This window comes from Leptinotarsa decemlineata, unplaced genomic scaffold (assembly GCF_025532065.1).
Source record: "Leptinotarsa decemlineata unplaced genomic scaffold, Ldec_3_MD MMD2_tig00003557_RagTag_RagTag, whole genome shotgun sequence".
NCBI classification, from domain to species: Eukaryota; Metazoa; Arthropoda; class Insecta; order Coleoptera; family Chrysomelidae; genus Leptinotarsa; species Leptinotarsa decemlineata.
In genome coordinates this window covers 140,446-155,407 of record NW_027412590.1, presented here as the reverse complement: position 1 = coordinate 155,407, position 14,962 = coordinate 140,446, and the positions used below count along the sequence as shown (strand labels likewise).

The 14,962-nt window shown below is 35.6% G+C and overlaps 1 protein-coding gene across 1 annotated transcript in view; it reads right to left on the bottom strand.

The window, feature by feature from the left end:
• Window positions 1–13,655, bottom strand: part of LOC111513625 (protein O-mannosyl-transferase TMTC1) — a gene marked incomplete at its 5' end in the record, with an annotated part of 256,726 nt that extends 243,071 nt beyond the window's left edge. The window contains one exon of the mRNA XM_074178141.1: window positions 13,478–13,655. Within this exon, the coding sequence (XP_074034242.1) occupies window positions 13,478–13,655 (178 nt within the window). The remainder of the gene's footprint in view (window positions 1–13,477) is intronic.
• Window positions 13,656–14,962: the final 1,307 nt, after the last annotated feature.

The following is a 14,962-nucleotide window of genomic DNA, read 5'->3' as shown; positions in this document are numbered from 1 at the left end:
ACAGGCCCCATCCAGGTACATGGAATAGATTCAACGTTCGATCATTTCAGTACAAATTTTGCACAAATGCTGCAACGTATCTATGATCTACCTGATGATTTCCCGGCACGTATGGAAGAAGGTATGCAAGAGGAAGTAGAGGCAGAGTTAGAGATGGATGTCAATGAGTTAGACGATCTAGAGGATAACGAGCTAGATAATTATGCTAATGATGATGCCATTAGTATATCGTCTGATTCAGATGATTATGAGGATGACATCATCAGTATATCATCAGATACAGATGATGATACAATCATCATTGTTTCTGATGATGATGAGGAGCGTTAGTCCATACCATTGCATGGATTAATAAAAAAAACAGCCCTTTTCAGGGCTATCATTATACTTTCAAACAGAAACAGGTTCATACCATTGTTAACATTATAGTCTCAAACAAAATGTATGTATGTAAAAGTATTCATCATTATATGCATACAATGATTGACAAAATGCCAACTTCAACTTTCATTTAACGTAGTACTCATCATATGCATAGATATGACTATCAAATTCCAAATATCGACTTTTCAGTCAAAGTAGTAATTTATTTGTCATATAATGTATAGATATTCAAAGACTAACAAATTTCCAACTTAGACTATTTATTAGTCAAAGTATTCATTTGTCATATAATCTATGAATACTAATACAACTAACTACTGTTTGTGTGAATAATGTAGCCCTGAAAAGGGCTGTTGTTTTTTTTTGACCAATAGGTCCAGGGTTATTCTGCCACAGGTTTCACATTATTGCATATTACGCAAGCTGATACTCTCGTGAAATTCGTAAGCGGTCTTTCACATGCCTCACACCAATATTGACCCATCTCCATCATAGAGACCGTATCGTGGATATTAACGTGTTGATACCAGCCACCGTTATTGTTCCTTATTGAATAAAATCGGAAACAGCACCAACATAACTTTTTTATGCTGCCATCAATCGTTTCGATCTGCACATGCGCATTCATCACGCAATATAAATCGGCAGGATCTTCTAAGGTATCGGTGATGTTGAGCATTCGGTGACCGATTCTCAAAGCGCTATCACCTTCAGATGAGTCTGCTACAACCCCTTCATCTTCACCTTCACCATCCACGACTAGCTCAACGACCATGTCTTCATCTTCATCGCTCTCAGCCTCAATTTCAACTTCGTTGACTTCAAGGTCAATCTCCACTTCATCGACTCCAACACCTTCTTCAACTCCAACACCTTCTTCAAGTATCACTTCCTCTAGCGGAATGTTGACATCCTCATCATCTGTCTCTTCTATCCAATTATTTGTATCAATAGCAGATATTCTGTTTAATGCAGCAACTATTTTTTGAGTATTCATCTTAACGTTTTCTCACAGTTGCAGAGTGAATGAATGAACTCTAGGTTTGCAAGTCGACTTATATAGGTAGTGATGCGACTCCCACTTGACTCGTTTAGGGTGGAAGAGTAGGAGAAGTTATCCCACTATACTTTCACATGATGTTGATTTGTATAAATAGAGATCGTAGGTATAGGAGAGAGCATTCAGAGTTTCTGTAAGTCATCTCTTAATATTTCTAATCGAATTAGTAAAATGCCGTTTCCAAAAGAGTGGAATGAAAAACCAAAAGTGTGTGTCTACCCAATGATGATTGCAGGGGCTATTGTGTGCTACTTTTGTCAAATAAGTAGACCTAAGGATTCAATCAATCCATGTACTGGTATGTGTAGTGATTGCGTGTTGCGGATTCAACTATCGCCTCCTTCTCATCCACCGAAGCGAACAAAATCGGATTATCGTCAACAACAGTTACAGTGTCTGAAGTGTTCCGAACCTATAATATTTAACAATATAGGTATCTGTAGAAATATTTGTGGTACCTGTGCTGCCGTTCCAGCTCCACTGCAACGTTGTTTGCGTTGTGATACATATTCCATGAATTGTTGGAATCATGTATGCAATGCATGTAGAAGTACTTGGGATCTGTGTGAGAAGGTTGGTCAACTCTACCCCAATAGGAGAATCCATTTTTTTCAATGTTGGTGTTTGACGCACGAGCAACAACTATTGAGGAATAGAGCCAAAGAACGTTCCACATCCACAGAGACATATTAACATTTTTCATTTTATATTTTTTATTATCGTTATTGTCCTCTATTATTAATAAATATATATATATATATATATATATATATATATATATATATATATATATATATATATATATATATATATATATATATATCTATATATATTGAATTTATTTGTATTATTTTCTAACATTTAAAAATACATGCATGCAACACAAAGTTTTCCTCTTAAATGACAAAGATTGTTACATGCGTGAATAGTTTAGTGAGAGAGCGCATGTGCCAGTTGATGAAAGAGCGCATGCGCTAGTTTATTTTCTTCTATGAATGGTGAGGTCTCAGTAACATCATCACCTTTCCTATCCACTTTCTATTGCTATCACATATCATTCCTCAGACCTTAATAATCATGAGCTCTATGCCGCTATTGATTGCTGAAGATGGTTCACCACTTGTTGATATCGATCAGACTGATTTTGAAAATATTCCAGTATTACATTTATCGAGTCAAGATTCGATAAATGATTTTGATATTAACGACTTCGTTAACTTTGCAGATGTGCCAGAACCAAATGAGCAAATTATTATTGAAAATCCGATCGTTTCGCAATTATCATCACTCAAACACTCTTCATCTACCCTTCCTCTTGGTGTTGATAAGAAATCTAGAACAATCAAGAGGAAGGTTACTAAGGCATCTTCATCGATTGTCACTGACTTTAAAGAAAAGAAAGAATCCAAAAGTGTTGTGCGACAGAAAAAACCCGCAACGAAAAGTGACAGATCGAAGAGGAAGCAAAAAGGTACTCCTAAAGAAATGAAGAGTGATTTGAAAGCTGAACCGCTATCTTCTTTCAGTCCCCTCCATCGGTTTGGGGAAATGAAAAGGAAAGCAAAATGCCGTCTTGTAAAGGCACAGATGACTATTGCAGAACTTGAAAAGAGTGAGCGAGCTATTAATGCTAATAATGAAACTCTTGAAGCATTAGATGCCAAGATTGCATTAGCGAAGGTTGAATTGGCTAGAATGTCTAAAGATGCTGATGAACTCCGTTCAAAAATTGGTAAAGATAAGAAATTCCATCAACGTTCGAGAATGCAAGCTCAGGCTGAGCTTGAGGAGTCGACTAAGCTTTATGAGACGGCATTATCAGTGAGAGATAATTGGCAAAAAGAGTTGGATACTGCATTTCAAAGTGACGGCGATTAGTTTTGGGAATGATAATGTGTTTTCAATATCGTGAGTTGAAAAATATAAGCGGGAATGGAGTATACAATTAATTTGGTTTGGTATACACAGAACATTGCGAATGGCTGGGGCAATGTTTACCGCTGCAATATTTTGCAATTCACATACTTATAATTGAAATGAAAACAATAATGAACTTTAATATTACTTTATTCATAAAAGTCACTATTAGATACATTTAAACCATATTTGATTCATCAATCCAAGAATTTTGTTCGCTAGGAAGACCTAACCACTTTACATATACTTCATTTTTTCTTCTCTTCAACACCTTCTCAATCAGATATACGTCAGGATTCTCGGTTCGTAATAACTCTTCTTCGTAAAAACATCCTCTAATCGGCTGTTCATTCATATCTTCAAGATTATAAGTCGTTGGGATGGTTTTATTAATTTTAACAATCTTGAATAGCTCCGTGGTAAAATTCGCAGTGTAAGACTTTTCAAAAATATTTTTGTATTTACTTATACGTACAATATCATTCAATTGGAATTTGGGTTTACTTTGTCTTCCTCCAATTCCATTGATACCCTTGAATTTCAATTTTGTTGTTGAATCAACATTGATGGGTGCCATACCTATTGTACGATGAACTTTATTATTATATCTACTAGTTATAATTGGAAGAATATCAAGCCATTTGTGGTGACCTCTCATCGAAAATTCCTTGTAGAGCCATGCCTTTATTGTACGAATCACTCTTTCTGCTATAGCTGCCTTCTTTGTGCTGAATGTTGAATAATGATTGATATTATATTCTCGCATGAGAGATGAGAAGCTTCTATTGAAAAATTCTTTCCCTTGATCGCTTTGTATATGTTTAGGGGAAAATTTGGCTTCCTTCAGTACATATTTCATTGCATTAGTTATTGTACTACCTGTTTTATCTTTAACTGGCACAGTCCATAGATATTTTGAGTAACAATCAATTACTACAAGTATATATCGGTATCCTTCATTACTTTTTGCATAAGGTTGTAGTTCAGCTAGATCTATTTGCCATAGATCTGCAAAACCTTTGATGGTAGTTATTCTTCTACGAAAATGACGTCTTGCAGGTCTATGTAATTCATTAACAACTTGTCGTTTGATATCACTTACTTCATTAGTCATTCTATTTCAATATGATTAAAGAGAAAAAAAGTGATAATGTTACTGCATTGAATGATGATGTGACAGTGATCATTACTTGTGGATATATATTAATATATTATACCTTCTTCACGTAATTCTTCAATTATTGAAATTATTTCATTATCATGTCCGGTATGTCCAGCTGACTTTGAAGCTACCAATAGTCGTAGGCGAGCAACTAACTCTTTCGGTGAATTCCAGTACACATAATTCGCAGGTTTAGAATTATATGTTTTCTCCATTTTCACTCGTTTGAGTGCTCCACCAATTTTACTTCTACTCCTTATTGGATATTGTCGTGAGTCTAATAGTGGTTTGATAACTTCACGAAATTTTTTAGAATTTGTATTTTTAAAACCATTCTTCAGATGATATTGTTTATATGGAGCATTCGTTATTTTCAATATTTTGGAATATACTTGACGAGTTTCTTCATTATCAACATCTTGTGGATTCTTCAAAAAGATCATATCATACAATTCTGGACTACCTGCGCATTCATATTTTTTCACTTTATTAGCATCCCAAAATGAAATGTTTCCATCTTTGAAATGTACCACTAGACTTCCCATTTTCAGCTTTTGTGTAATTGGATCCATACGTACACCAAATGTTCCATCATATGCTGGATTTCTAGATTTTACATTATTCAAATGTTCCATCAAAACATCTTCACCACTTTCATTCATAACAGGTGAGATGTCAGGATCCGAGGAATTGATGTGGGACGATGATGGTTTTTCGAATAGAGTTGTTCTCATATCGTCTTGAAGTGTGCTCGTGTCACTATTCACAGATGATACACCATCAAAAGATTGTTTTCTTCCTATTGGAGTACTCATGGGATAATTTGAAGTAGATTGAACAGATCCACGATTTGGTGATAACACTGCTGATTTAGAAGTAGCGTTTGATGATAAAACATTCAATGGTTTCATTATGGGCTCATACAATCTTTCAAGTGTCGTACGATTTTCAATATTATCATTCTTGATAGAGTTGAATTTCTGTCTGACAGCTTCTGTTGTCTCTACTAGTTGACGTTTCAAATTCATTTCATTGTTTTCATGTTCAGAATCGTTTTTTATATTCATAATGCCCTTTTTAAATTATAGCTCAATTCGTTGATGAAGTGACCTCTACAATATTCAGTGATCGAATAAGTTTCAAAAACAAGATCATGGGTATATAAAACTATCGAATCTTTTGCGATATCTACCTTCATCTATTTTTCTATCCTTATCAATTACTAGAAATCCATATTGATCCTCCCAGCATTTAACACACATCAATTGGAATTGTTTGAATGTTACATCGGGTGAAACATGATCTGAATAAATGTGATGTAAATTCGTCTCATCTTGTTTGAACATTATAATGAAATTGGTATTGTCACGCACTAACTGTTTGGGTACCCGTGAATATGTCTGTGCTAGATAAAAACAATCAACATCCTTATGACGTCCCATACAGAAATATGATCTAATAATATCTTGCTTTTCACATATCACATCATCGAAAATGAAAACAGAATTAGGCTTTGCGTCGGAGGGTTCCACTATTTCTGCATTATTGCTGAATGTATAAAAACCTAATCCTTTTATAGGTTCCAAAACACTTCGCAAGTACTGATATTTAGGTTGATTGAGTGATTTCGAATAGAGATACACATTTCTAAATCTCAATCCTTGTGGATGTGTTAATAGTGATATCATTGCATTCGTCTTTCCACAATTTGAAGGTCCTATAATGAGTCCTCGAACTGATGATGGAAGTAGTGGACCATGTCTGAATACTCTTTGTCCATTCAATCCACACCCAAATTTCTCATCTAGATTATCTACAGCAAACTTTTCTTTCTGTTTTACAATGCGCATCGTGCCGTGGTTGGAGACTATATAAATGTTATTAGCTTATTCATTTCAATGTGTACCATCAAACGATACGGACGTATTGAAAGTGATCGTAAAATTAAAAGAGGTTGTGGTTTTGTTAATGATTTAATAAACAAACTTCCTTTCGAATTACATCTACCCGGAGGATATCAATACTGTGGACCGGGTACAAAATTGAAACAACGTTTAGCTCGTAACGATCCTGGAATCAATAAATTAGATATTGAATGCAAAAAACACGATATTCAATATTCTGAGCATCCATCTGATCTTGCAGCAAGACATTTAGCCGACAAAGAACTTGAATACAGCGCTTGGGATAGGGTTAAATCGAAGGACGCGAGTATTGGGGAAATAGCAGCTGCATTACTTGTCACCAACATTATGAAAGCGAAAAGACATATGGGCATGGGTTGTAGTACCAATAAGAAAAAATGTAAGAGGAAACAAATAAAAAAAAATAATATTAAAAAAGTTGCATTTGGTGTTGGGATAGTCCATAAAGTGCGAAATGTATTGAAGAAAGCTGGTGGGAATCAATTTGTGACGAATAATAGCAAAAAAGCTATCACTGTGGCATTGCAGGTGGCACGTAAATACCTTAAAGCTGCCGGTGGAAAGAAGAAAATCCGCACACCACGCATAATTCCTGTTCCCAAGATCGGTGGACTTTTACCATTGATACCAATTTTTGCTGGACTATCCGCACTGAGAAGTTTGGCGGGAGCCGCTGCTGGTATTACCAAGGCCGTGAATTCGGCAGCCAGGAGCGGCTTTAATGGAAGCCAATCGTCACAATAAAACCATGGAGGCTGTAGCATTAGGCAAACGCAGAAGTGGAATATATCTCAAACCATACCGTAAAGGTTTAGGACTATAGTTAAAACCATACAAAGCCACAAACAAAACAAAAAACTGATTGAACTCCTACCTCAGAGGCCTCTTACTGATCTCGATCTCAGTTATTATGCACAAAAAATGAAAATTCCACATTTTCGTGGTGTTTTTATGCGTGATAGATTACCATCTTCAGGTCCAAAACAAAACGAGACAGCTATTGTTAATTTAGATGGAATAAGTGGACCAGGAATACATTGGGTGGCATATAAAAAATGTGGGAAAGAAGTCACATATTTCGATAGTTTTGGAGATCTACCCCCACCATTGGAATTGACTCGATTCTTTCGAAAATGTTCGAATGCAAAAATCAAATATAACTATGATCGACAACAGAAATTTAATACAGTTCTCTGTGGTCACTTGTGCTTGCAGTTTCTCTCTAAATAATTTTCCAAATAAAAATGGATTCAACACCAAAACTGGATCGGGAGGCTATCAAGGGAATGGGGTTTTCACTTAGAATGTTTTCAAAATATGGTACCTTGAAAGAAATGGATAAAGTGATGCTTGCAAATATGCCTAAGGAAGTGATACTTGCATGTGTTGCACATGAGATTGCATATGTTTGGGAAAAGTTGCCTAAGCATCTGCAAGATGACATCGATATAATGAAACATAGATATTGTTATGAGCACCACCACGATCAAAATTCAGATTCGGATGTTAATGATGGTCCTATACCTCGAAAATCTATGTGTTGTATCTGTAATATAGAGGATGTGAATATTGGTATCAATAAAAATGATACTTATTACAATACAACACCTTCCAAAAAGTGTAAATTGTCTCAAATGTGCTGTTGCTGTGTACAATAATAAATTAAAATGTGTTTCAAAATATTCATCAGTCATGTCACGAAAGTTCGAGCTACAAGCTGTCGGGACAAGTGTCTTGAGTGCGGATTTTTTTCCACCAATTGAATTGGATAGGAACAGTCGTTATGGATTAGGACTTTTGGGATTCTATGGATGCAATACAATCAATAATATAACTGAAGCTAATAACTTAGTTAGTTTTAGAATCAGTAATGACAACTCATCGATACCCCAAAAGTTGACAATTGAAATTCCATGTGGTGCTTACGAAATAGAAGAGATCAATGCCGTCATACAGAAACATATCATGTTCAGATTGTTTCATGATAAAAAACCAAATGATGTCGTTGCAGATGATATTTTCTATCTACACGCCAATAATAATACATTCAAATGTGAAATGCGATCCAAATATGAAATTGATCTGACACATCCAAATTCTATAGCAGAAATGATGGGGTTCGCTCATGGAATATTTCCACCAAATCAGATACATGAATCATCATTACCAATAAACATTACAACTGTGAGACTTATCCGCTTAGATTGCAATATAATATCAGGTTCATATATAAATGGTGAAGAATCTCACATTCATTTCTCATTCGATATTGATGTTGAACCTGGCTACAATCTTACTAAAGAACCACACAGTATTATATATATGCCTGTCAGTCCAGAAGGTCGTCAATTGATTCACAACATTACAGTGCGTATTTTGGATGAAAAAAATAACCTTATCGATTTTGGAAGTGAAGAAGAGATTTTCATTATTTTGGAATTGAAGAAAATCGAATAACTGTTGTTATGTGTTTCATTTACAATAGACAAAATCGCATTGAACAATCCCAAACGAGTTGCACTATCAAAAAGAGAGGTGTGCATAAAAAGAAAAGTGTGCATAAAAAGAAGCTCATTCCACAAGTGTATGCTAAACAGTTAGCACATAACGCTCTGTCTGTGAGTGATCTTAAATTTTTGAAATCGATTGGATTGAAAGTGAGAAAATAACAATGGTGCTCGAAACAAACAGTGAAAAGTTGAATATATTCAATGAACCAGTGCTCGATCATTCTCTCATAAGTTTACATGAGCACACATATAAGCCCTATGGATCACCGCTATTCAGGAATTCGGATGAAATCAGAATTGCAATCAATAATCAAGATGTTATACTAGATATTGCCGACAGCTTCATTTACATAGAAGGTAAATTCACCCCCAAAGATGTAGCGAAAACATGCTATCTCTCGAATGATGCAATTGCATTTCTCTTTGACGAAATTCGTTATGAAATGGGTGGTGAACAAGTGGCTGTTGTTAGAAAACCTGGGATAACATCTACAATGAAAACCATGATATCATTTGGACAATCTCATGCTAACACATTATTGACATCTGGTTGGGGACTTTCACAATTGAAGCAAGATATCTTGGATACAAACAGTCATGTTTTTAGTGGAAAACTACCACTGAAATATTTGATGGGTTTTGCTGAAGATTACAACAAAAGTATCTTGAATGCCAAACAGGAATTGATTTTGATTATCGCTCGATCATTCAAAAACTCGTATATAGGTGAGGTTGATGCTGATTTGGAAATAAATAAAATCGAATGGAAAATAAGACATATTGTACCAGATGATAAACACAAGCTAAAACTTTTGAGTAGAATAAACAAAAGCGGTCTGAATGCCAAAATCAAATTGGCGTATCGTATGTGGGACCTCTATGAACTACCATCATTACGTGGGACTTCTTCAGACATATGGGCCATCAAAACAACTAATGCATTGGAAACTCCTCGTTTTGTCATCATCGCATTCCAAAGTACTACCACATCTGAAGATAGAACACAGGATATTACAAAATTCACAACTGCTGATATCAATAGTATTCGAGTATACTTGAATTCTGAAGTTTATCCATATGAGCGTTGGAATTTGAATTTCGACAAAAAACTTGATGCTCCTGCTTATTATGCTTTTGAGAGTTTCCAGCGAAGTTATTATGATAAAGATATGAGTGAACCTCTGATGGACATTGGGCAATTTAGAGAGAATCCACTATTCGTCATCGATTGTTCCCATCAACCGAATGCAACAAAATCATCAACTATTGATATAAAGATTGAGTTTGAGACGAGGAAGACCAAGTTTCCAGACAACACTAAAGTATATGCATTAATTTTGCATGATACAGTTTTAACATACAATGCATTGGATGGTTCAGTTCATAGCAGATATTGACACTTTTTTTCACTCTATCATATACTGTTTTATGATCTTTTTTTTATTTGTAACTGACTTATATCATGTATTGTATTTTATATCATATTTATTGTTTTGTAATCATTTTCTATTGTATTTCATGAGATTTAAATAAATAAAACATGAAAATAATACAAAGTTTTCTATTTGACATTATTTATGATTTACAGGAACATACAGACTATCTAAAATAACTTCTTCCTCATAATCATCATTTTCGCGACCATCTTCAATTTCCTCTCGATTTTCATCATTCAATTCAAAGTGATGAATAATCCAATCTGGCAAGTATGGTTGGAGGCTATACAGGAATCTTCTTAGGTTCAGTTCAATCATAACCTCACAAAGTTGCCACAATTCCAATTCATTATCCAAAAATTTGTTACAAACTTCTGCACCACTCCAATAGTTCTCAGCATCACGAAGGCATAATTCGATTTGTTTTTCATCATAGCATACACTCATATCATAATTGCTTGCATGTTCGGCTCCATCACCCAACACCTTCAATTTAGACGACAAATGTTGAACCGATGATTTGAGATCTACAACATCGACCCAATCTTGACTTGCGTACTGCATCCACATCTTTAAATGGTGGAACTGAAATCGAATAAAAAAAAACAATAAGCAACCTCCAATTTTTCAGTGATATAATACTCACATTCCCATTTTACTTGTAGTTACAAAGTGGGTGTATTCAACTAAGTTAGTAATGTTTATATTTCCATATAATTATCATCTAATATATGAATATTAATAAAACAATAAGAAATTCATTATAATTACTATTATTATTCAATCATATTGAATTTGACTAGAGTTAGCGTTTTCACACCAAAAAACTTTGTAAGCTATGACCTAAAGAAATTCGCTATAAATTATTACAATTATTATTCAATCATATTGAATTTAACTAGAGATCGCGTTTTCATGCCAGCAAAACTTTGTTGGCTCTGTCCTAAATACACCATCGTATATTTACCACCTGATGAGTTGATACAAGATATATCGTCATCACTGAATTGCAACGAAATACGTTTTGGTAGCCATGTTTTAAATAATTTATCATTGCTCACATCTTGCAAAGTTAATAAAATTGATTTACCAAATCGTGTAGAATAAGTTGACATATTTTTAATTATGTACACTTCATCAATTGGCAATGATGATAAGGCCTTTTGCTCTAGTATTTCAACCTCCTGTACAATCAAATTATTAATTTTATTCAAGTCTACTTTTGAAACGGACATAATGATAATATATATGAAAATATAAACAATTTCCAACAGACAAATACACTCACCGTCTTCCTTCTATTACGAACTGAATAACACTCTACCAATTGCTAACTGCTGCAGATATATTCGTCTACTGATTTCATAGTGTGCCAGGCATTTCTTTTATATTAAACAGTGCGAGTCACCCCCACCATGAAACCGTGAAAGGTTCACATTGCTAGTTGCTATCCAACTAGAGATGCCTGACGTCACAGCCAAGCCCATCTCCCAATTTGATGCGATAACAGTTGCCGGCACGAGCAAGCAGTGATCGTTGCGCTCTCGGAGAGGGCAGACGTTTGCACAGTCCTCGCCCGCCTGCGTGTCACCATCAATAGCGAGGGTAGGGTGATGCGTTACGTCACATCATTCACTGCTTCGAGAGCGATAGCCGAACAAGCAATTGTCGTTGCGCTCTCGGAGAAGACAGACGTTAGCACAGTCCTCGCCCGCCTGCGTGTCACCATTGATGGCGAGTCTGGGGCGTTACGTCACATCCTTCACTACATCGAGGGAGGTGAGAGCAGACCGATGAATACGCATTACTCTGCCACACGTCGTGGAGTGAACATGTCGCTCTCTAGCCGTTGAACGGTTATTGCTGTGACGTCACTCCACTACTAACTTGGTGCCCTCACACCGATGGAGCATTCATTACTTGGAGGATCTTCGAAGTATGCAGACGTATGTTTGTACATAGACAAACAAGCACATGATGAAACCCTGTACCGTGCATTCTCTTACACACACACACACACATACACACACAAAATCTCATATGAAAAAAAAAAATCTGAACGATCCATGCACCAGACACTTCAAGGTCACAACGCCTTGACTTCACTGCACAACAAAAAAAAAGCAAATAACACGTCATATTGGTGGGGGGGGAGGATTAGAACCGGGAAAAAATTTCTGAACGATCCATACACCACACCCTTCAAGGTCACATCACATTGACTTCACCAAACAACAACCAATAAAAAAGCAATTAATACGTCATAGTGGTGGGGGGAGGCTTAGAACCGGCTCAAATCTCCTACTTATGTGAAATCAAGAACATGATTATATTTATTCAAAAAATATACTGGAAACATTTTCATTCCGTTTTATTCGAATGACACGTGTGCTGAATTCATTTCGTGGTTTCCTGTATGATGAATGAACCTAATTGATAATGTGAACCCGTATGTATATCATTTATATGAAGGTTTTCGATGATTTTTTCGAAATGTTGATTGACGTTTTATTGGGAAATAATAACATAATTTCGGTATTCCCACAACAAAACTTATTATTCTTTGAGAGTATTCTACACTGAAAATAGAAACGCTCACACTTCATTTTTTGAACATTGTTTTTGGAACAACTTTTGAACTGCTCAGTATCTGAAACTGTAGTTCCCACAAGTATTTCACTGATGGTATAGGTATATGATATATATTGATAATATAACATGATTTTCAATGATAATCCATACTCCTATTTGGTATTCTGTGGATCAATGCATTTATGACTAGAACATTTTCACCTCTTTACTTCAAACTTCTGATGGGAGCTCAATGTGACAAACACTTACTCATTTTCTGTTTGAAGGGATGGACTCTTGACGACGAATGGAGTGTTTCAAAATTCTGCCACGTAATTTATCAATAGTCTCATGCATTAGTGTAAACTGAAAACACGAATGATTGTACCTTTTGTTTTCAATTGTAATTAATTTGACATCCAGTTGAAAATAAATATCATTCCTTCATCATTAATGACTTCAGGTAATTCAATTTTGATTAACCGCTTTGGGAAACTCAAAAAAGCACTTACCGCTTCTGTGTGAATAGGATGTACGGCGAATAAAAGGCCAGCTATAGTAGCGAAGGGAGGCTTCAAATGAGCAACACATAAACACACACGAGTGAACAGGATGCAGGCGATGGCATGCAGCAGGACGTTTGTTAAGTGAAACCATGTAGACTTCAGACCAAACAGTTTGTAGTTGGCTCTGCAACAAATAAATTCATCAATTTTCTATGAGATAATACTGTGTGAGAAACTTAGGAGCGGGATATTCACAAATGAGTCAGAAATACACCTTTTTTATCATTAGAATATAAGTAGGATTGCGCTTCCCTACTTATCATCATTACTCAACAGTCTGGAACATTCAAAACTTCCGTTCATGTCCAAAATCAGTTCAACAAATGTGCATCAAATGCATACACATTATTAGTTATTGCAAACAGTTATATTCATTGAAAAAGGTGATTCAAAGATAACGACTGTTTTTTTAATGCAAAAAAATATCATACAAATCATAATGAAATATTTTGTGTTCAAGTTCAGACTGAAAAATTCAGTACCTCATTATTTTTGAAGAAAGTATAGTCATAAAATGGATTATTGGAAATGCATGATCCGATAAATTAACTTCATCATTCGAGTCTCCCTGCTAAGTTGGTAGAGTTTCTCTCGAATCTACTTCAACAATTTAGAGAACTGAAGTGAATTGGAATCAAGCAGCGATGCTGTTCCACATTCCAAAACTTTCAATCACTTCGATATTGGTATTGATACTTCACTAAAAGACAATTTTTTTACTTAGATGACGACTTGTGAGTAGCGTTGTTCTACTGAAGGAAAGTATTACCCTTACCGACATCTGAATAGTGCATGATTTTTGACCATTACAATCTACAGTGTGTCTCACTTCTCATGAAAACATCTTCCGTAATATTCGTAATAGTATGATGGAAATGCTCAAAATGCACCTACCACCTGAATGGGGTTGACCAAAGTGATATACACTGTCCGCCACTCGCGGTGGAACACCCCATTTTTACGGTAAAACATATTAGGGGGCAATATAGGCTCAAAATTCCTTCAGATTCGTGATCAGGACTGCCAACTCACTACGAATATACTTTTTTCCTGAAAAAAATTCAGTCCTGAAAAATCCAAATTCGTCTCACTTCTTATGGAAACACCTTCGTATCTTCCGTAATATTCAAGGTGGAACGATGAAACTCTCAGGACTGATGGAAATGCTCAAAATGCACCTAGCTCCTGAATGAGGTTGGCCAAAGTGATATACACTGTCCGCCACTCGCGATGGGACACCCCATTTCTACGGTAAAACATATTACGGCGCAAAATAGTTCGCTTCCAATACCTAAACCCCTTCATTCTATCTGGAGAGTACTCTTAGGTATGAAAGATACAGATGCTGTAAGATGCTATCATCCATTTTGAGCCTATCTGAGGAAAATGTCACAGCATCACATTCTCAGATTATCGAGATAGTCTGAAGCA